Here is a 23,902-nt window from a genome sequence, read left to right as displayed (position 1 = left end):
CATGGCCCCTTGAGATCAACATACAAAAAAATGGTCCTCCTAAACCTTACGGTTCTCGAGATATTCAGAAAACTGTGTCTGCCCTACCCTCCTTTGGGGGTGCAGTCCAGCGGGGGGCTACAGATCAAAACGAAAAACGATGGTTCCATGCTATCCATATGGGGTTACATGCCCACCAAGTTTCGTCTACCACGGTCTTTCAGTGTCTCAAGAATCCTTGACGGAAATTTGGACATGCGAAAAAAAAAAAAAAAAATCTGACTAAACCTTCGCTTTGCTGCGCGGCGGTCATAATAAATGAAAGTAACTCTCCCCTTCAGCGTTAGATTTGCTCTGAAGTTTGATCCTCTGAATATCCCCCTGCTGACTATGTCACCAAACAGCTGCTATTTGTCTGGGCTGCAGGTTCCCCTTCTATGCTGAATATGACCTTGAGGCTGAGGTCACTTTACTGTTGATTCATTCAGACTACTCTGTCTGGCCTGGACAGAACGTTTAGACTTTGATAACAGATTGAGCCTCTTCTTTCCTCTGTATTTTATAAAAAAAAATTATCTAGCAATATTTTTCATCCTTGCCTGTCTTGTTGTATTTGGAGGGTTCGTTTAAGCTCTTTGCCAAAGTCAGCTTGTGCTTGAGGTTTTTCCCGAGCTTTGCTGTAATTCATCTTCACTGTCAATGGAGCGAAAATAAGAGTTTGCAGATTAACGTCGAGACAGCGAGAGCGTAAGGATGAGGCTTTGTTTTTACCTGCACAGCCTTGCAAAGCCTCTTAAGCCCAGACCACATAGTCCCAGATCCCCAACACTCAGCTTGGTCTGCTGAGCCAACAACTTCCAGCAACTCTGGCTTCTGTCATAAGAGCCCTTTTGGTTTTTTATCTTATCATCTCAGAGATAGAACTGTTGTCAACCACAACTCTTTATCTAAGACTGGAGTAAAAGCAACTAGATGTACCGCATAGCAGTACAAAATATGACCGCTGCTCAGTCCTGTACATCCGTTCCGCGAAAATAAGTCACACTTCAATTTGTCTCCATATTTTACTCCATCCCCCACTCTTGAAACTTTTGTGTATGCTTGTTTGGCATGCCTGAGTGTGTGTGTGCGGCTGCACAGAAAGTAGTGAGAGAAAGTGGATTAGAGCATTATGCCCAATATTCCAATATGTGGCTTAATGTTCTGCATTTCTCATTAGTGGGTCACTTTGATACTAAAAGTATGATTCTAGGTAATGACTGTATGATATCTGTACTTTTCCTGTGTATATCTGTGTGTGACTGGATTTAGAGATAAGAGGGAATATTATGACTTTGCAGTGTTTCACTGTTCTGCATGGCTGCGTCAGTAGATCTGCTCCGGATTGCCAGGCTGCCACTAATCAGGGTCTGATTCAGTGTAGTCCACGTGAGATGGGATGACCAACGTGGGGCTACATACCCACCAAATTTCATGTACCCCGGTGGTTCGGTGTCCCGGGTATCGATGACCAAACCCTAACTATTTCCTTGTCTAGTTAGAGCAGCTGATGGATCTTTAGGTGAAGTCATGCTGTCTCTCCCTTGATGCGCATCATTGTAAATAAACTCTATTCCTGATTTTTCATACTAATGGTCTGACTGGGTCTCTATTAAATCTATGGTATCAAAATGACCATCAGTAGCCTACTGGTGCTGAAAAGGTGAATAGATTGTAGAATAGCCAAAGAAGATGTAGCATTGTTATAAAACCTTTAAAATCTCTAAACAATCACAAGTAGGGCAGTTCATCACAGTTCATCCATTGCAACTGGATTGATGAAAGGTCACTTACACCTGTAGGCTACATTGTATTTGGGAAAAGCAAAAGGTATCAGCATAATGTTATTTATTTATTTATTTTGTATGTATTTATAAACAAAAACATCTCTGTCAGTTCCATGCCGTTTTCAACAGCTATCAAAACAAAGGTCATTTTGGATGGATGGATTTTTTGTGAATGTTTCTTCTTCTACATAAGATTTTAGTCATCTTTAGTTAATGTAATACTTTATTGTCAATGCACAAATTAAGTAACAGTAGTCTGAAACGTTATTGTTTATGCACAAATTAAGTAACAGTAGTCTGAAACGAAATGCTGTTTTACATCTAACCAGTGGTGCAAATAACTGACATGTCCAAATGGGCCTTGATGAAATGCGTCGCTAGACTGTTCATAGACATTTTAACGGGCCAAAGTTGAAGAGCTGTTGTCCGTTATTGTTCGTGCAAATATAGGCTGATTCATGTTCCCTTGCATTGTGTAACTGAGGTCCATGGCTAGTTTGGCTTTCATCAGACCAAGCTCAATCTTTTAAGAAATCAAAAAATAAATAGCGGGCAGATCAGGCTGGGTTCACCCAGCCTAGTCCATTGGCACCCGATATTGTTTAATTTTCCGATTGAGATATACACGCTCTGGCTATTCTAAATGCAAAAATGCATCAGGGAGTTATGACAAAACGGTAACTAACAAACTAGATCCTAATAGAAAGCAGTTAGCTTCCCTAAGCTACAGGTAGGATTATAAGGTAGGCCTATTTACAACATAAATTGTCAATAGGCTATGCTGGCGACACAAATAAAATCTCCTTTGAAACCAATGGCTTACTTTACAGTATCAAGCGGACTTAAACTGCCATATCGTGGCGAAAAGTTGTAATAACATTCACGCAGCTCCATGAGTCAAGGAAAGCGCGAATGAAGTAGCCACTTCTAAATGGGACCCACTACACAGTAGCTTAAGGTGTCATTGTTTGGATACTTCACACACACGTGCTTTTTAATTTCACAGACTACAACTACCAAGCTGGAATCAAAGCACATCGATTCCCCTCTCACACTAGCCTGGGTGTTCCCATGCTGCCTTGCGCACGATTTGATTCACGCTGTTAAGGCAGCCTGGAGACCATGGAGCAAATTTTCGCCTGAGATAGGGAACCAATCACAGAACAGGGGGGAAAGCAAGACGATGATGAGCTATGCACAGACGCATTTGATAGACATCCATGGCACCCAATAAACGGATCTGGCCATTTTTTTCAAATACGAGAAAATGAACGTTTGGTTCCCAGACCACGTATCATTGAGAAGTGGTGGCGCTACCCAGGCTACTCTCACACCCTGCACGCACTTAAAACAAAATAAACAGACGTGTATAGGCAAAACTGTATCAGACCGGTGTAACGTTGGTAAATCTTCCATTGCACAGAATGATTTTGTAGCACGTGCAATAAATGACAGTCGAAAGATACAAACAGTCCTGCTATCAATTTGCTTGGTATAACCGCATTTATAGTTTTCTACAAATGCAATCAATCAAATGGGCCTCCATCACTCAACCAACGCTAACGGTAACATTACCTAGGTCCTTATTGATATTACAAGATTAACGCATTCTCGCAGTAAAACCAAGCATGTCCGATAAACATCCTCAGATTTATTTCGGCTTCAAGAAGAAATGGGAATTACACTTCATGTGAACATCGTCCTATCCTTATTAGATGTTTGCTGTGGTAAATTACAGTCCTTGTAAGAAGTGTCCATTGTTTTTCCAACCCACTTTTAACTTCCAACAAAATTACGTCTCACTGCAACGATGCGCCATCTAGTGGACAAACGACTACTTATCGCCAATACTGAAAATGCAGCCATGATGATGATGATGATGAATATTTATTTTGGCTTTCTTTTAATCCTACTGAATTTGTAATTATGTATCGGCCGTTCTAATACCGATAGTATGTGGGTGCCTGTGTGTGTGCATGTGTATATGTGTGCACCGCCATTTACAGGCCAATGAGTGTACAGTCACTAAATGTACACATAACCTAATTTTTTTAGACCCCCCCATGGATGAAATTCATGGCATACCCCCAGAGAATGCCAGGTCAATCATACACATAAAATTTGGTGCAGTTCTGAACATCTTAACTGAAGATAGGGGCGATTAAAGCAGAATAATATTGCATTTTCATGTTTTTTTACCGGGGGGTGCAAATCACAAATGAGTGATTATGAGCCATCTTATTTAGGAAAAACAGTTTTTTTTATGGTTCGGGGGCCCAGCACGGGGCTTAAATGAAAATTTTCCGTAAAAGTCTAGTGGGGCTACATACCCACCAAATTTCATGTACCCCAGTGGTTGGTGTCCCGGTATCAGTGACCAAAAATTCAGGAAGTAGATGACGGAAAAAAATTCTTGAATTGTGTGCATGTGTCGTGTACAAGTTTATGTTTATGTGTGTGGGTGTGTGTGTGTGTGTGTATGTGCGTGCTTGTGTGTTTGCCTGCGTATGTGTGTTTGTGCATGTGCATGCATGCGTACATATGTCTACTGTGTGAGTATGTGTCATAATGCGATGATTACTGTAAATGTATGTGTGTGTGTGTGTATCTGTTTATGCACATGTGTGCACATGGAATGGGTTAACATGACCCCTGGAGGCAAACATACGGAAAAAAATTGGTCATCCTAGGCCCTACAGTTCTCAAGATATTCACAGAGAACTGTGTCTGCCCTACCCTCCTTTCAGGGGTCCAGTCCAGCGGGGGCTACAGATCAAAAAAGCGAAAAATGACGGTTCCATGCTATCCATGTGGGGAGTACATGCCCACCAAGTTTTGTGTACCCCGGTCTTTCAGTGTCCCGAATCCTTGTTGGTGTATGCGTCACTAAATGTACAAATAAATTATTTTATTGTAAGGCCCCCCATGAACGAAAAGTACACAAAACTTGGCATGCATTCGGAGGGTGTCATAATGATCCTACACTTTTAATTTCGTACAGTTTTGAGCTTGTCAGCTAGAGATATTGTGACGAAAACACCTAATTTTTTTTTTTTTTAATTTTTTTTAACTAGGTGGCTATACATGAAATAAGTGGTAATGGGATGGGTTGACATGCGCCCTTAAGACCAACATACATAAAAAGGTGGACCTCCTAGGCCCTCACGGTTCTCGAGATATTCACAGAAAACTGTCTCCGGCCACCTACAGGCCAGTTGGTGTATAGTAACATAAATTAATTTATTGTGTGGCCCCCCATGAACGGAATTCCACCTAAACTTGGCGTGCATACAGAGGGTGTCATAATGATCCTACACTTCCAATTTCGTGCAGTTTTGACTATGTTAGGTCACAGATACCTGTGATTACAACACCTCATTTTTACTTTTTGTGTTTAACTAGGTGGCGCTATACATGAAATGAGTGGTTATGGAATGGGTTGACATGGCCCCTTGAGATCAACATACAAAAAAAATGGTCCTCCTAAACCCTACGGTTTTCGAGATATTCACAGAAAACTGTGTCTGCTCTACCCTCCTATCAGGGGGGCCAGTCCAGCGGGGGGGCTACAGATCAAAACGAAAAACGATGGTTCCATGCTATCCATGTGGGGTTACATGCCCACCAAGTTTCGTGTACCCCGGTCTTTCAGTGTCCCGGGAATCATTGACGGAAATTTGGGTCATAATAAGTGTATGTGCAGGATGAAAAGCAGTAGAATATGGCTATGTACAGTATAAGTGTAATTACAGTATGTACATTTGTAAATAAATAGATGGATGGGATAGATGGGTGGGATAGGGTAGTGCAGTTGTGGGGGGGGCTAGGGGATGTCCGCCTCCTTGTTGTCCCTGTCAAGGTTGCCATGGTCGTGGACACCGCAACAGGCACAGGCAAGGAGGCATCAGGCGGGGACGGGGCAGGGGGTGGTGGGGGCTTAGTTTGTTGGATGTCACCAGAATGCAGAGCTAGAGTTCAGTAGGGTGACAGCCGCAGGAAAGAAGCTTCCTCTGAACCTGCTGGTTCGGATTTGGAGTGACCTGTAACGCCTCCCGGAGGGGAGTGGGGTGAACAGTCTGTGGTTGGGGTGAAAACAGTCTTTGATGATGTGCGCCTTACGCAAGCATCGCTTGCCCTGGATGGCCTCGATGGAGGGGAGTGAGGAACCGGTGATGTGTTGGGCAGTTTTCACCACCCTCTGCAGTGCTTTCCGGTGTGGGCAGAGCAGTTGCCATACTTACAACCGGACCCGCGTCACACAGAGCAGGTTGTTTGCGCCATGCCCCTTTTGAGGGGAAAACATTTCCTCAGAACAAGCCAGAGTGAACTGGTAGACATGTACCAACCACACAGCTAAGAACCCCTCCCTGAGTTTCTTTTGCCTACCATGTCCTCAAAAAAAATCCTGACAGAAGAAAATTATGGCTACAAGAGAAGACCGTATGACACTTCTAGTCACTGAGTGGGGTTGTTGCACCACTTCGTACTCGGGAGACTGAAGGGACATGTTTTTATATTAATTTAATTAAGCTTTTGTAGGTATCTTTCACGGTCAACGACCGGCAAAGTGGTTATGTATTGAGTGGTCATATTGATTTGTGGTATTTTTTGTTATTATTTACTCCTGCGATTTCTGTACGAATTACGTTTATTGACCCTAATTTGCGTTGGAGTTAATGAGAGGGGTTGTTTGTTTTCCCCCCGAAAGGGGCAGGAACGTTTGTCACGAGTCAAGTTCCCGGATGTGCCGGTCTAACGTATACCAAACTGTGACATAGTTGGTGAGGATGCTCTCGATGTTGCAGCAGTAGACGTTCACCAGGATCTGAGGAAACAGATGGACCTCAGAAAGAAGAGACGCTGGTGAGCCTTTTTGATCAGGGTAGAGGTTTTGAGGGTCCAAGAGAGGTCCTCAGAGATGTGGACACCCAGAAACTTGAAGCTGGTGACATGCTCCACCTCAGTCCTGTTGATGAGAATGGGTGTGTGTGTGCTAGCTTTAGACTTCCTGAAGTCCACAATGAGCTCTTTGGTCTTCTTGGTGTTGAGAGCCAGGTTGTTATCAGTGCACCACGATGTTAGGCCGTCTCATCATCATTGCTGATGAGCCCAATCACCGTAGTGTCATCTGCAAACTTGACAATGGTGTTAGAGCCATGTACAGGTGTGCAGTCGTAGGTGAAGAGGGAGTAGAGGAGGGGGCTCAGCACACATCCCTGTGGTACACTGGTGTTCGATGGTTGAAGAGGTGCGATTATCTAACCTAACAGACTGAGGTCTGTTGGTTAGGAAGTCCAGAATCCATAATCCATTTTGTACTATCAAAAAATTGACAGATGGATCACTCCTCCGTAACAACATCAGCTGATAAAAATGTGTCACACTACTCCACCGTGTGACCTTCTGATGAAGATGGAAGTATACGTCGAAACATGTCAAGGTAAAGAAAAAACATCTACCAATATATGTGTATGTGATAAAAGAAAAACCAAACTTATTTATCTCAAGTGTAGACACAATGAATGCAATACAAGTAGTCCAGAATCCAGTTACAGAGGGAGGTATTGATGCCCAGTTCACTGAGTTTGGTGATCAGTTTGGAGGGGATGATGGTGTTGAATGCTGAGCTGGAGTCAATGAACAGCATTCTTACATAGGTGTTGTCAAGGTGGGACAGGGCAGAGTGAAGTGCCATAGAGATGGCATCCTCTGTGCTCCTGTTCTGACGATGATGAATTCAATGAATAGATTAAAGATCCTTTGTACTCGTTTCAGCTACAATTTAAAAAACATTTGTACTGCAGACCTATGTATGTCATCATTTAACACTAATTTCAACTCGCAATTGAAAGTAAGGAAGGTAAAATAGTAATGATCAATAAGGTCTGCATTCAGGTATTGCCATAACATGTTGCTTTGAAAACTCAAATTAGCTTTTTTTGTACATAAATCTTTAATTTTATCAACCAAACACCACATATGCATCAGTAATAATAAGATTTGGATTATTTTCTGGGCTCATATGAGTGTTTTAACAAAAAAAGCCTATAGGCGGAATTTACTTTTTTTCAAATCAGAGGTCAACTTTGAAGGCCTGTACAGCCACAAAGCTACAAGATCCAACTTGCTATCATACCATTTTATACTCCAGAGATATGTAGCTTTCAGAAAAATATAGTGAGAATTTGCCCCCCCCAAGTGGTAGTGACGACCCCCTGTGGCTCATGGACTAAAAGCATCAGTGGTGATCCATCCAGGCATCCGGGCGTCGATTGTCTATGGGAAATAACAGGGCGTTTCGAAATATCATACCGGTAAAACATCTGTAGGTAGCGAAGTAATTGTCGGTGACGTTTCAGTAGTATACTATAGACTATACTACATAAACGGCACCGAAAATCAAAAAATCCAGTGGAAACTAGATGGCAGAAGTGTGTAGGCCAATCTGCCCAGCAGCTTTTTCTACTTTGTCACCTACAGAGTTTGACAGGTACGATCTTTCAAAACGCCATGTTATTTCCCATAGACATTTGACGACCGAAGGTTGGATGGATACGGAAGTTAGGAGGCGGGACTTATTCTGGAGAGGTCTATTGATAAGCAGAAACACTGTAACCTGACTCTCACCAGATGAATTTTGTTCCGCCTAGCTCCACTCATCCATCTGGGATCAATCCATTGAAGTGTTGCTTCAGAAGGCTGGGCCTAATCATAAAATGCTTGCATATGATTGGATAAGCCATTTGTCCGTCATCTATTGATGTGCTACTTCAACCACTCACATCAAAGCCAACTCGTGACGCTGATAACAGTCTCACAGTCGCTTCTACGCTGTCACATCTATGAAACTCCCGCCCTGCGTCCTGATTGGCTCTACCATACAATCTCATGCTGAAATCACTCTCAATGGAAGAGGTCCCAGATGGATGTGAGTGAAGCTAGGCGGAGCTAAGCGGAACAAAATTCATCTGGCGAGAGTCAGGTTAGAAACACTGTGCTTTATGTTACATTTTGATAGCCTTGCCCCGCCTACCTATAGTATCTCCACTAATTTTCATCTCACTGAGATGCTAGGCTACATGTCTGGCTCCTCTTGATTCATTTACGTTTCTATCAGCCACTAGAATGGGGGGGGGGGCAATCAGCTACGAGAGGGAAAGACGTTAGTTTCAAAATTGAAAGTGGCTGTGGTAAACGGTAGTAGGAAGAACTGCAGTCGGAAGAATGTATGAATTGATACAGCAGGTAAAACAAGGTAAATAGCCTACACTGTTTCCTGATTGCCTATACAGTTTAATATTAGTTTGTTTTATCGAATGTGATTGGTTTGGCTGAACCAGTGATTTCAAACCTAACATAAAGTATTTGCCCATTACGATGCAAGGGAAACATTTTCTAATGGAGAGTACCCGGACTCTCTTCACAAAGTGAGTGAGTCTGATGAAACCAGGCTAACACTTTCATGCATTTGAAATAATAAATTGAAGAGTTCAGATGCAAAACCCTCTAAATCCGTCTGACTACTTTTCTTTTAAATGAGCATTTAAATTCAGGCTCCTATAGGTTTTTGCCTATAAATCGATATTTCAGACCAGGAAGAGAGTGGTATTTAGTGGGTTTAGAAGTTAAATTATTTGATTAGCTTATACTATGTGTGGAGAGCATCCCCTCACCATCTTTATCTCATTTTTGACATAGGTGGCATTTAGAGGCTTTTGCATCTGAACCCTTCAATTGGTCAAATGGAAGACTTTAAAAGGGACCCAGCGAACAGTGCACAGCGATCTTAACCAGGCTTTTAACAGCAAGTTGAAGATAAGAGTGAATGACCTGAGAGTAGATTGGGGCCCCATGAGCCAATCTGCCCCGTTTGACATTAGTCTGACCGCAGGTGAAAGAGGCAGCTGGATGATTACACCCAAGCGTGGTGGTGGTCGTGCTTTTCTGGGGGGAAGTGGATGTGATGGACATGAGTGCAATTCACACTGTCAGTGAGAGGGCTGATCAGAGTCTATCTCCGGCCCTTGTGACTTACCATAAGGTCAGCCTGCCTTATGTATTGTGTTTATTTCTCACATCCATATACTCATCATGTTGATGGATTCTGTTGGCTTTCTCATTCTCTTTTAAATATCACATATAAAGACAAATACACACATAGCTTGTGAAGAGCACCCACCACTGGTTTTAACACTGCCAATGACTTCTTTATTCAATCTTTCCTGAATAATTTAGTTTTACACTGAGGTACCAGAGTTCGAAGATTCATTCAGATAACTATTCATCATATTTCAAGCCCTGAAAAAATATGAGTTTAATCTTTGATAGTGATATTCCTTCACTTCAGAAGAAGTTTCAGGTGGGAAAAACACCTTGTCAGCCTACCAGATGAGAAAAAAAATTGTTTTACTTTCTTTTTCCGCTTTTCCATTTAAATGTAAGGTCATGCATAGTTGATTATCATATTATTCTTTCACACAAGGACCTTAATTAGTGAGAGCCTCCCAGTCGAACACTTGACTGAATGGATTTTCTGTGCCCATTCCACATACTGTAATTTGCTGTGAGATGATGTTGATGTTGAAAACAACATGAAATTCTGTCAATACAAACCCATTTCAATCAATAAACCTGTAATGTGCAATGATGCTGGGCAAAAGGATTAGATGAATGAGTAGTTAGCCTATTCATGAGCATGAACTTCAAAAATGTAGTCCTATCCATTTGCTTTTTGTTTCTCAGTAAAGTGGCAATTCTCCAGATCACTGTTTCAATTGAACGTTTCTAAAGGCATAGCTGATGCTTCAATGCTATATCTTCTGTCATACAGCCTTATATCCTGCAGACCATTTAGAGCTCAGATGTTGTCTAATAGCCATGTTGTTGTGCGAGACAGGTTAGCTTCAGAATACACAATCACGTTGCAGGAGCAAACGAGATATTGTCTGATGGTTTTGCTGCAACAATCACATGTAGAACTCCTGCTAAGTTCAACCTGAGAATTATTTTTAGACACCCACTCTGTGTCCAATAAACAAACAAACAAAATGTCTGAAACAGAGATGTTAAATGAAGTATTATCGATCCAACCTAAACATAATAAGAATGGCAGGAAAGGATTTGTTTTCATTTCACATTATATTGCACATATCTGTTGGTCAGATTCTATTCCAATTAGGGCTGTCAAAATAACTGATTAATTTCGATTAATTAATTTGAGAAAAAATAACTGATTAAAAAAATTAGTGCAGATTAATCGATTCCGTATGACCTTTGACCCCGAGCCGTTCAAGTCAGACTGTAAAATGAAGGAGAGAGAAGAAAATGTGCTGCCTGGATCATTGACTGGAACATTTACATTTAAAAAAAATGGCCTGATCTTGATAAAAAATAAAGTGTTGAAAATAAAGTCCTCTGCAATGTCTGCAGCAAGGAATTTGCATATCACCGGAGTTCATCAACTCTATAGTCGCACATCAATGCAAAAAAATAAGTGTTGACATTGAGGGGAGTGTTAATTAATTTTCATTGTGTCCCCTAGGTTATATCTGAGGCCTGAAAAGCCTTGTATGTGAAATTTGAACAGTGAAAATAATAATAAAAGAGTTTTTGAACTTTAATGTCACTAATGCTGATTATTCAATGATTCATTTGTATTTAAATATTTAAAATACTTTCACAGCAAAAATTATATATGCGATTAATTTAGAATAATTAATCACAGAGTATGTAATTAATTAGATTACTTTTTTTAATCGATTGACAGCCCTAATTCCAATATAACAGGTTATGCCAGACCTTGCATAGGCCACTGAATAAAGCATCTGCATATCATAACTGAATCACCATACTATAATAATGAATTGCAAACATTAGTCAAGTAAGCAAAACAAAGTTATTCTGTTTCTGAAATCACAACTTGATCTTGTGTCAGGTCAGACCCCGATGAGTCTGTAAGCATTTGGTTAGTGTTTAAAAATGACAGAGGGAGCACTATAGTCTGAAACCCAGTTGAAAAAATATGGTTTTGCGTCAGCATAACTACGTCAGATTCCACCGAAATTGTTATCACTGAAACATGAACAGAAATGTGCACTGTACTGCCCAGTGGAAACGCTTGGTTGTCTCATTGTCGGAACTGGGAAGAATTCCTGGCAGCGGCTATCCGCTGGCTAAGCTCTGGCTAGAAGATATTGCATCAAAAGATGGTTCAAACCTTTCCGTAATTGTTTTCCATTCCCACCAGCGTCATCGCTACCCGCGCTGATCTCTGAGGAGGCTTGCAGATCACAGTTCATTAGGCTGATTGTTGATCTCAAAGCTCATGGGACAAAAGCACTTAGAAAGATAAAATGAGAGAAAGAAAGAGGGAATCTCTGCTACTGGTAAATAATGTGCAGGATTGCCTATTGCCTACAAAGTCTAGCTCTTAGGTGTCTTGCCAGTTCATGTCCCAGTTCTGGTTGTGGTAGTGGTGGTGTGGTGTGTGTGCGTGTGTGTGTGTGTGGAGGAGGCACTTAATGGGCTCTGGCCCTCTCTCTGGTCAGCTGCTGAGCTACAAACTGCATCTTCTGGGCAGCGAGCTGCGTGTCCTCCTTGGAGATGCCCACATGCCACACGGCCCTCACAGAACCGGCAACGTGCGGGAACATGAGCACCCGCACGCCCTGGCCCAGTGCCCGCTCCTCGTCCTCGGACACAGCAGCCGCCCGCTCACACAGCTCCGCAGGGCTTATGCCCTCGGCACACACGCGAAAGCGCACAATGTTCGTCTCCACGGCAGCAAGGTCCACCTGATAGACTGGGGAGTCACACTGCAGCAGGGCTGAGAGAAGTACAGGGAGTACACACACACACACACACACACAAATTGATCACAGCTCTAAAACATTCACTACACAGTACCATTAACTTTAGATTGGTAGATTGATTAAATCAGTAATTTCCACTTATTATTCCAGCAGAGAGCTGTATAATCAGCTTGGGCTCTAAGTTGATGATTTACTGTTATCCATTTTGAATAGAAAGGAGAATAAGAGTAATGGCACTTGAGTGACATAGAAGTTCCTATGGCTAATAAAATGATTAATGGCAAAAACTTCAGTCACTTTAGGAAGATTAATAGCAATCTTTCCATCATTAATTTCATATATTTAATTAAAGCCATGAACTTTTTTGGCTTATGAATCAATCAAGACAACTTACTTTAATATAGATCAGTAAAATACCGCCAGAGCAAAACAGTTCCATGAGTATACTTATTATTACACTATTCCTTCCTGTAATGTTGTCCTTTATTTTTTTCTTTTATATCTAAAGTTCTTTGATTTGCCATTTCTGTGTGGATGAATTGGGTCGTCACCTTGTGCAAAGCTCCTGGCATTGCGGTGGTCCTTCTGCAGTCTACCCACCATGTCTGACAGTGCCAGCTTCCCAGCGGCTGCCAAGATGCCCGCCTGCCTCATTCCACCACCCAGAGCTTTGCGGGCACGCACCGCCTGTTTCACAAAATCCTGGGGTCCACCCAGCATAGTGCCAACTGGTGCTCCAAGACCCTGTCAACCAGAAAAGACCAACGGCGATTAGGAGAGAGTAGGGTAGGTTGTCACACTTTTCAGCTTCTCTCACAGTGATTGTGGAATTTGAGGTGTGTACTTGGTGTGTATTTGCTGATGTCACCCGATGTCAGTCTTCCTGCAACACAAGTGTGTCAGGCAGCTGCTTCCAGGAGCCTATGGCTTGCTGATTTTTGGGACAAGGTTTAAAGGAGTAAGAGTATTTATTTACAGAGGAGGAAATAAGTACTGAACACGTCAATGTCAATTTTTTCAGTAAGTATACTTCCAATGAGGCTATTTGCATGACATTTTCACCAGACATTAGAATTAACTTCCATAAGTAGAGTTATGAGTAAAAAAGTGGAATGGCACAGAGAAAAAGTATTGAGCACGCTAAGAAAAAGCAGTACACAAAGGCAAGGAATAGCAAGGAACAAGCTGGAAATAGTTAGAGAGTAATTATCCCTCCTATCTGTGCAAATTAATATAAGCTGGGTTAGTACATATTGATGGGCTGTAAAAGGTTTTTTTGTTACCAAGGTGTCACACAAGAAACATTTCATGATGGGTAAAAGCAAAGAGCTCTCCCAAGACCTTTGCAATCTTATTGTTGCAAAACATATCAATGGAACTGGTTACAGATGCATTTCAAAACTTCAGAATCATCCAGTAAGCAGTATTGGAGCCCTTATCTGCAAGTGGAAGGAACATCACTGCATCATCAACCGGCCATGCACAGGATCTCCTCGCCGGTTTTGAAATGATAGCAAATGTCTACATTGTCTCCAACTTTGGGCTGATATTCGTATGTAATTACACCCCAAAATAATGAATTTGCTTTCCTTATAAATGATTCACAGCATGCACAGATCAGTTGTGCCTTCAGCTACATAACATCTACGCATGCGCAAACTCAGGTCACTAACGATTATGAATGCAGAAGAGTATAACAAGGCACATTCTTCATCCAAAGGTTATTATGAGTCAATAATTATATATTTTTGCAAATTGCTAAGCCATAGAGCGTCACTCAGTTCAATAGTTCAATGTACCTTGTTCAGTTTAATTTCACTGCCGGTTATGCTTCTTGGACATTTTCTTCTTATTGGGTTTGATCTTAAATAATTAAAGTGACATTAATCAATACATCTACTAAGCCTTGAGCTATTCACAAAGCACTCATAAGGGCTAACAATGGTGGCACAATGTTTTTTTGAGTCCAGAGAAGTTAATTTGCAGATCAATATACAGACATTGATTACAGGTGCTGTTTTCTGGTAGGACATTTTGAAGATAAACACCATTGTGTCACTTCAACATATTGACTGAATTCTTAGTTCACTCAGTCAATAAAACTTTAAATTGCAAAAAAAAACAAGCTGGCCAAAGATGGCAGAACTCAGTTGGGACGAAACCAGTAGCCTAATTTACATGCTAATACAAACAATCGTGGTTATTAAAATGCTAATGTGTGATGCTGCTGTGTACTTTTGTGGATTAAGTGTACTGCTGATGAAGCTGAGGCTGCTGCTGCTGGAAGACCTCCAAGAGAGGTGTTTGGGGCTCTACGGAATGCTAATATGTCACCAAGGTGCAGCATGGGCGGCCAGGGAGCCCCCACACTCGCACTGCAGCTGAAAGGGAGCTAGCTAGCGCTAATGTGCTTCTACAGGCATTAATATTACATGAGATATTTCTGAGCAAATTGTTCCACTCCATACATGAGCCCTGGGACCCAGTGCCTCTCGCCTTTTTTTAATCTAAATCTTTAATAAGGTGTGTGTCAGGAAGAACATGAAGTTAATATATGATGTCATTGTGCTAATAGTTGGTTAATATTGGGAATATTATGCACAGCCTGAACAGTAAAGGGGATCACTGTGGTCAGGGGCTCTTCATGATATATCAGAGAGAGTAAAAGTATTCACTTGTTATGTAAACTGATATAGAGAGGGTATTTTAGAAGTAATGCATGCCTTTTGTATTGCTTTAGTGTCTCCAAAATAGTAGAACAGACCTACAGTGCTCTGTAATTGGTTTTAGCAAACCGGGGCTGAAAACAGTCAGACCGTGAGAGCTGATTTCACAGATGAGTGATAAATCAAACCCTTTCCACTAAACTTGCACTTTCTTCTACTGCAAAGCCATTAAAATGAATTGTGGTGTGCTGATGAATGCATACAGAGTATTCTACAGCCATTGGCCGTTAGAAGCAGTTAACTGTTTCAAGTGTGAAGAATGGTGTTCATTCTGTGAAATTCATTCGTGTATGAGGAGAATACTGCTCATCAAGTGGAATATTACAGCTGGTGGTGGATGGTGTGTATATCAATAGAGTGTATGTTATGCTTTTATACAGTCATTTTGTTCTGGCTTTATACCTTCAGCATAATTGATAATGTGTTCACAGTAAGCATGTACAAACCATAAAGATTTGATATCTTGATATCTGTCTATTCACTCATCTATGGCAAGCCGAATGAGCATTTATTCCGATGTCTAGTTAACTAGTAAGCATTTTGGCTCTCACTAGTTAACTAGTGCAGAAAATGTGGTTCACTAGTTAACTAGTTTACAGAAAAGACTCACTAGTATTGGACACTGTAGCTTGATATCAAGACATCTGAATAAATGCTCATTCGGCTTGCCATACTCATCCATACATCCACATGAACAGAATATGTTTATGTTCAAATGTGCAACTGTTGCCGTGGAAGCGGAGTACCTTGGACAGGCAGACGCTGACAGTGTGGCAGTGCTGCAGGATGGTAGATGGTGGAACGCCCAGAGTGACAGCCGCATTCATCACACGAGCCCCATCCATGTGCACCATTAATCCATACTTGTCCGCAAGTGACCGCAACTAAACACAGAAACATCCAACACACATACACATCAATTACGTTCACAACATTTCGCACACACTATCCCTGACTAGTACCATACACATTAATAATGCAATGTATATTAATAATGCACTATTGTGCTTTGTGTGTATTTCAGATGTTGCATATATGCAAATCCATTACATGCTTTACATTACACATTAGTCATAGAAAGACATAGGCTAACCATCACAGTCACAACACATAAGGTCTGGGACTGAAATCTTGTTACAGACAGCAAATGCAAAAACATAAAAATTAAAAATGCTGGGGATGAAATTAATTTTTGGTGCTATCTGTTTCTGAGGGAGCCTCCACAGACTTTCTTCTACACACCATCAATCAGCAGCTGGTAGAATGGCAATTAACACGCATGCATTCACATATTTGCCCCCCATTAAACAGCTACCACGTGAATATCAACTGATAGAGCAGACGGGAGGAAGACATAACAATAATCTTGAATTTCCCCTTGGGGATCAATAAAGTATCTATCTATCTATCTATCAATAATCTCTCATCTCACTTTCTTGTCGGCTTTCAATCACATAATCACATGATTTTCTCTCTTGCCATCTGTTCTCATCTTTTTCCTCCCAAGTGGCACCTTGTTAGCGCCACATTAACACTGGGCCACAAATACATGTCACAACACGAGAAGGTGCTGGAGGAAACACATATAAATACAAATAGCCTGCTCTCTCTGCACAGGAGCGACCTGACCTGACCCCATCGTTCCCAACAGTCTCCAACCCTCCAGTCAGGTGAGCCCACACTCTGCTGAGAGAGGACCCCTCGCCCGCTTACCTCCTTTAGGAAGGCCAGGGGCAGCACGCGGCCCCCCTGGATGTTGTGCGTATTCTCCACACACACTAGGCGGGACCGCGGGTAATGCGCGTCCGGGTAGCCGTGGCGGATCTTGGACTCCAGCTGGTCCAGGTCAAAGGTACCGTCCGGGAAGTTGGTCACAGTGGTGGAGTGGACCCCAGCAAGCTGTGGGCAGAACCAGAGACGAGTGAGACGGAAAGGTTGGTAATTATGCCTAGGCTGTGTGATCCATGGGCCAAGGGAGAACATCCACAGTGTTCAGGTGACAGAAGTACCTGACGGACAATATTTCTTGGAGCTACAGTACAGGTAGGAATATGCCTAGAATTGGGTGAGGTATTTTAATATATAGAACATATATAAGCCATAAGTCAATACAAAAGACACAAGGTACCTAGCATCAATGAAAGACACAAGATGCCATGATAACTGAGCTAATCAGGACACATGCACATACTTTTACATCGCTTCAAATCTTGACAGAATGCTTATTTTTATTATGGAAACTCAATCCATTAATAGTTAATCTTAGAATATTGATCAACTATGGCTTGTAGGTCAAATACTGCATCTTAAAATCTATTAGAGTAGACTACTGCCATTACATTAAAATACTGCAAGGTCCTACAGTAACATCAGGTTATTTCACATGATTGCATCACTATTGAATACAAACTGTTAATAAACTGCAGACATTGCATTGCAACGGAAGCCAACAGAACGCTGGCATTAGCTGCCAAGCATGGTAACCTAACCCACTAAAGATAAGCATCAAATGCTTGCTATGCATCCTCCTATTATATGTGGGACCATGCAGTGTAATGATGTGGCTAGAATGAGCTGGCCAATTTAGTTTTTTTAAGTGCAGTTTAGGGTAGTACTCGTGTTAGAAAACTGCAATGCACCTCTACTGTACCTTACTGGAAAGGCATATGTGTGAGGAGCTACTGCATGTGGGATGGTACGGAGGAGAAAATATGCCGGGGGTAGGATTTCATCCATTTTGTGCCTTCACTACCACTGTGTGTCGGCAACAAACTGATATTACTCTGCACTGCAAGCTGTTCAAAACCTATAGATAGGAGGTTTTATGTAATATAGCAGTTGCATCAATTGTTTAGCACATATATGCAAATGGAATACTTCCAGTGACTGTGCATACCTAAAATATTCAGACCCCTTCCTGTTTTTATTTCATATATTATCAATTCTGTTCGTTTCATCCCTCATCAATCTGCAGTCACTACCACATTATGATAAAGCGAAAACATTTTATTGAAGTGATTTCATTTTTTTTAGGTTATAAAGCTATAAAACTGAAATATCACGCTGACAGAAGCATTCAGACACTTTGCTATGACACTTGAAATGCCTCCTATTTCTCTTGATCGCTGCTGAGGTGTTTCTACACCTTGCCTGAAGTCTGTGGTTGCACTGAAAGTTCACAAGAGCCCACTTAGCCTTCATAATTCTCCTGAAGCTGGCTGCCCATCCAAAGGGCCTCGGTAAGGTGACTGAGACTGACCTGATCCTAGAGATCCAGTGTGGAGACTGGAGAAACCTCCAGAAGGATTCCACCGATGTGGGCTTTATAGGCTTTCCTCAGGGAGAAACACAGGAAATGTCCTTGATTGTATGGATATGTATGGATAGACCTGAAAATGACTCCCCATCCAATCTGACAGAGCTTGAGAGGATCTGCAGAGGAGAGTGGCAGAAAATCCCCAAATCCAGGTGTGTAAAGCTTGTTGGATCATACACCAGCAGGCTCGAGGCTGGAATTGCTGCAAGGGGTTCTTCAACTGAGTACTGAGTGCAGGGTCTGAATACTTATGTCAATGACATATTTCAGTTTCCCTTTTCAATAGAAAAAAACCTGATTTTGTTTTGTCAAAGAGATTATGTGTTTAATGAGGGGAAAATGTAATATTTTTAGCACATGGCTTAGGTAGGCCTACAAGTAGGTTAGTATACATCTGTGGTGGACTGTAAGTAAGGACAGTAGTAGTGAAACAGACCAGAAAAAGTGTATTTGGCACTAATGATTCTCACTCCTGGATGAACAGGTTAAAGATGTTTTCATATCTCACCTGTGCGCTGCCTCCCTGCTCATAGATGTGCAGGTGAGACAGGTCCCCCACAATCATCTCATCTCCTCTCTCTCGACAGTGAACCATGACTGTAATGCAAAGACAAACAAATTAGACATTCACCTCTGTCTCTGTCTCTCTCTCACACAGACAGACACACACACACACACACACACACACACACACACACACACACACACACACACACACACACACCAGCCAGCCCTTTTACCTGCTATCAGATTGCTCATAGTTCCTGTAGGACAGAAGAGGGCCGACTCCATCCCAAAGAGCTCTGCCGCCTGCTTCTGTAGCTCTGTGAAGATAATTACAAGACAGTTGTCACCTTTCCATCGTGCCCCAGGTCGCATTGCTTTCAGGAAAAGGTTTAGGACTTTATTTTTGGGAGGATACCACTGCAGGCACAAGTTATCCTATCCTATAATCTAACATTTGTAACGGGCCGCCCTCCACTGGTCGTGAAATGTAATGACAAAGTTCAGAACATCGCCATGTCAAAAGTTCCATCAGCCTTTTAAGCAGAAATGTCACCGTATGGAGACATAGCGCCTCACTTAGCCCAATTATCTTTTCTGTTGCACAAATCTGAATAAATCTGAAGTTGGCATTACACATGTGTTTTTGCACAGACTTATTGACTTATTGCAAACTAGCATAATGGCAGCAACATGTTGACTGCATTATATATGACACTGTAACACTGTTGAAAACGATCACTCAGTTTCAGACCGTTGACAGTAGGGTCCTCGCCAAATACATCGTCCCCAACCTTGGCCTCTGACATGGCGCGTCGCATCAGCGGCCCAGGTTTTGTGACGGTATCGCTCCGTAGATCTATGGTCCGGGCAGATTCTGACTGACACCCAGTAGCGGGTTTTCCAGATTCATAATAGCACCTTACAAAGTGTGTTACTCCAGCTTGATGATGGCGATGTTTGAATGGGTTCGCACGGCGACTTAGATAGTGCAGGAATGAACGAGTAGGTGCCGATAAGGTCGTGGACGTCATGTTTTAGGTGAGAAAAGAAATAACGTGACTAGCACATGCGTTGTTGTTACATGTAGACTTTGGTTTACTAGAGTGTGTGTTCGGTAATCATTCATTTCAGACCGTTCTTGCATAAGGCATAAGTAATAGAACACGCATAATCGATAGATTCAGTCACAGGTAGGTGTAGGCTATAACTTAGCTAGCCCAGTAATTTGTTATTGGTGTAGGCAACCTTGTAAGCTATAGGCCTATAGGCTAATCTGCCTATCTAACTAGCCTACTGTAATAAAGTTTCTTACACGGCATATCACATTTTTGATAGAGTTTAACTCAAGGCTGTGTTACAATCATTTGGCCAGATCTTATAACTTGACTGTGTGCTTGCGTGCAGTTCACACAGCTATTCCACAAGATGTCACTCTATTGCAAGCCACCAGTCAGGTTGTTTTAACCAATGATTGTACTTTTTACAGTCATGGTTTTTAACACGAATGCATAGTTTATGGTTACTTTTTATGGGCTTTTTAAAATCACTAAGGCTTAGGGGTTTTGCCTCTTCCTGCCAGGGCATTTAAAAAGCAACATTGGGTTTGGGAATGACCTATCATGTCTAGCCTATGTTGTGCAATATTATTAAGGCATTTTCAGAATTTGAATGACTTGATTAACATTTGCATAAAATTGATTTGCATATTGCTGATGCTGCACAATTTCCACATTCTGTAAAGCTACAGCAACTTAGAGACCATGTTGTAAAAACAACACCTTCTGTAGCCTACTGTGTTCAACTCATTCTGTGCAGAGGTGCAAAGGCTGTGGGGAAGAATAGGTGCAAAAGATGGTTAACTGATATTTTTAGGTTGTTGTTTTAAACTCAAACATTAGTCTAAGGCCATAGCTCATCTCAAATTTTAATACTCCCACACTCTTAAACAAACATACTCTATACTCTATATTTCTCCTTCTCTCTTGCACACACACACACACACACATTCATTTATAGATTTAAGTTTATAGCAGCAGCAGGTGGGTGCGTGTGGGCGCAGCACTCAGACGGTAAGACCCCTTCTGACTGTGAGCCACACTGATGTCATTTTGGGCTGGCACTGTTGGTTTCCAGCGGGTTAGCTGCAGTGTGCCCTGCATCTAATAAAAACCTGTAGTGTGCAATGTGCGTGCGTGTGTGTGTGTGTGTGTGTGTCAGTTAGAGCTGTGAAACAGCTGCTCAGCCTTCCAGTAAAAGGCTGTGCGTGTGTGTGGCATGGAGGGGGGTGGGGGCCGGGGCATTGGTGTAGGATGTGTCCATTTTCATAATATGCCAGAATTGTGTTCATATCATATTTTTGCATTTTGTGTGTGTGTGTGCTTGGCTGTGCTTTAATGTGCTTGCTTGAGTGTATAGCACAGAGGTGATAACCTCAATGTTCCTATGCTCCTTGCCACTTAAATCCATGGTGGGACCTCTGATATGCAGCATCCTGCAAATTAAAACTGTTATGATACAGGCCATCCATTCAAGCCATCAAGCAACGTTCATTCCATAAAGTGCGGCTAACACAATTGACATCAAGGCACAGGGTGAAGAAATGACGGCAAGAGGCGTAAGAGGAAGGGCACTTTCCCGTATGCTTTGGCAGCCTGAGGGAAAATATTAACGTTTTACTTAAAGACATGTTCTGGGTGTTCCTCTTACTGGATGAACAAAAATAATAACATTGCCTCAGAAATCCTCTCACCTTTAGGTTTCACACATATTCTCACATCCACTCCTCCCACAGACACACACACACACACACACACACACACACACAGTGGTGGAATGTTCTGTTCCAGCTCTGTCCGAAAGAGAAGCTCTCCTCTATTAGTACGTGATTAGCTGCACGCTTCCCCCTGTTTTCAAGCTGCCCCCCTTTTCTGGAATGATCCAGAATTTCCACAAACAATTGTATTCATAGCTGTAAACCACAGTTGTGCAATATATTGTGACTAAATTGCGCAAATAATAACCTTGGAGGCATTTCATTGCTCATCATTTTCATTTTTTATCACCTAACCCCTCCCCCAACCCCTAAAACCAGTGCTGGAGACCTGTGTGTGCTGCCTGCAGTGGGAGGGGAGGGGCGGGGGGTTTACTGGAAGTCTGTTTTGAAAGGGTTTCCTTCACTTGTTTTTTTCGTGCTCTCCCCCCTCTGCCTTCAGCCTGGAGAATCTCGTCACTGATTGCACCGGATAGTTGAGACCCAAAGATATGCACATGAGCCTAACCGTGCACTGTTGTTAGTGTTGGAGGATTTACTCTCTTATATTGGGACTTGCTTGCACAAGCCGTGACTTAATCAGCTATAATTATCTACTTCTGGCTAAGTAATCCTGAATAGCCAAGACAGACATGAAAAGTTTGTTTGCATGCTTTTTTTGTCCTGCAATATTGAACATGTTTTATGCCAAAAAAGTTTGGATTAGAAGATGATAGGTATGCGTGTCTGCATGCTCATATAGGTCATGTCATTTCAACAAAGCATTCTCAGCGATGTCTCTCTGAAGGCTCGGCGCAGCAGACCAAATATGGCTTTCCCAATTCATACTCTCCGGGTGGCTATATGGGGATACCCCAGTCATCACTCATCCCTCATGTTTTGACCACAGACAGACATGACCAATCATCTCTCAAAGCTCAATGCTCAGCAATGTTTCAGGCCAGTGAGGTGCTGGACCTTCGGGTGGGTGGGTGGGGGGGGGGGGGGGTATTGGTCAGATGGTGTGGCCCAGATGATTGTTGCTGTTAAAGATAGAGGCCCGGGTGCCACTTTGGGAGGCGTGACATAGCGAGCGCTGGCATCCTCAGACCAGGCTTCACCCCACTGTTTACAGAAACAAAGAGAGCAAACATCCCGCTATGGCAGGGTCCCCGCCCTGGCCCACCACTCCCCTCAGGGCTGTGGAGTTCACCACTGGCCCACCAAATGCTCTCGCAGCCTGCTACGGATGCCAAGACCACTGACATAGCCAGAGAACACTAGTGAGAGAGAGAGAGAGAGAGAGAGAAAGTCTTGAGACTGAGAAGGGAGATAGGCAAACAAATACCAGTATCATTGGCAACCTACAGTATACCCAAGGATGCCAGCAAATTGACAAAATACAAGTTTACAAATGTACAAGTTAGAAAATATTAAAGTTGTAAACATACAGTAGAAAATGTCCAAATAAAATACAAAATGCAGAAATATTTCCAAAGCAATTTGACAACAAACCTCCATACTACATATTTGACCATTAGATAATATTTTCACAGATTGCCACTGTTTAGCAAGACCTTTTAAAAAATGTGTTTTCAGAAGCACTGTATCATGAGTGCTCAGCCATGACAGTAGCTATGTCAGGAAGAAAAAACACATTTAATTTCCTGTCATCCAATCGGAGAGAGAGCAACACAATCTTTCAAAGACTGTTTTCTTTCAAGATTTGATGTGCATTATTGTCTGCACTGCCCTAGCTGACAAAATGTTGTATCTTCTATGTTTTTACTTCATCAAATAACAGGATGCTATTTTGTGTATGAAATATGGCTGGATATATGTTAAGAGTTCCATGGTAGTGTGTGTGAGAGATAATGAGAAAGACGGGGAGGATGACTGATTACTGGCTTCAGGGCTGTCTGCAGATTTGCCTTTCTCAAATGCCTGAATCCCCTCAGGGTCTCTGTCCAAATATGGGGGGCTGTAGG

At 42.1% G+C, this 23,902-nt stretch overlaps 1 protein-coding gene across 1 annotated transcript; it reads right to left on the bottom strand.

Annotated features, from left to right (window-relative positions):
• Positions 1–11,509: 11,509 nt before the first annotated feature.
• Positions 11,510–20,248, bottom strand: tha1 (threonine aldolase 1). The gene is made up of 7 exons (XM_048233366.1): positions 19,917–20,248; positions 19,399–19,482; positions 19,167–19,255; positions 17,056–17,241; positions 16,089–16,226; positions 13,168–13,360; positions 11,510–12,630 (listed from the first exon to the last, which is right to left on the bottom strand). The coding sequence occupies exons 1-7, from the start codon at positions 20,194–20,196 to the stop codon at positions 12,323–12,325; spliced, it is 1,278 nt and encodes a 425-aa protein (XP_048089323.1). The 5' UTR covers positions 20,197–20,248; the 3' UTR covers positions 11,510–12,322.
• Between the last annotated feature and the right edge of the window lie 3,654 nt (positions 20,249–23,902).

Source organism: Alosa alosa, chromosome 22 (assembly GCF_017589495.1).
Source record: "Alosa alosa isolate M-15738 ecotype Scorff River chromosome 22, AALO_Geno_1.1, whole genome shotgun sequence".
NCBI lineage: Eukaryota > Metazoa > Chordata > Actinopteri > Clupeiformes > Clupeidae > Alosa > Alosa alosa.
Note: the sequence above shows the minus strand (reverse complement) of the source record. Positions and strands in the feature narration are given on the sequence as shown.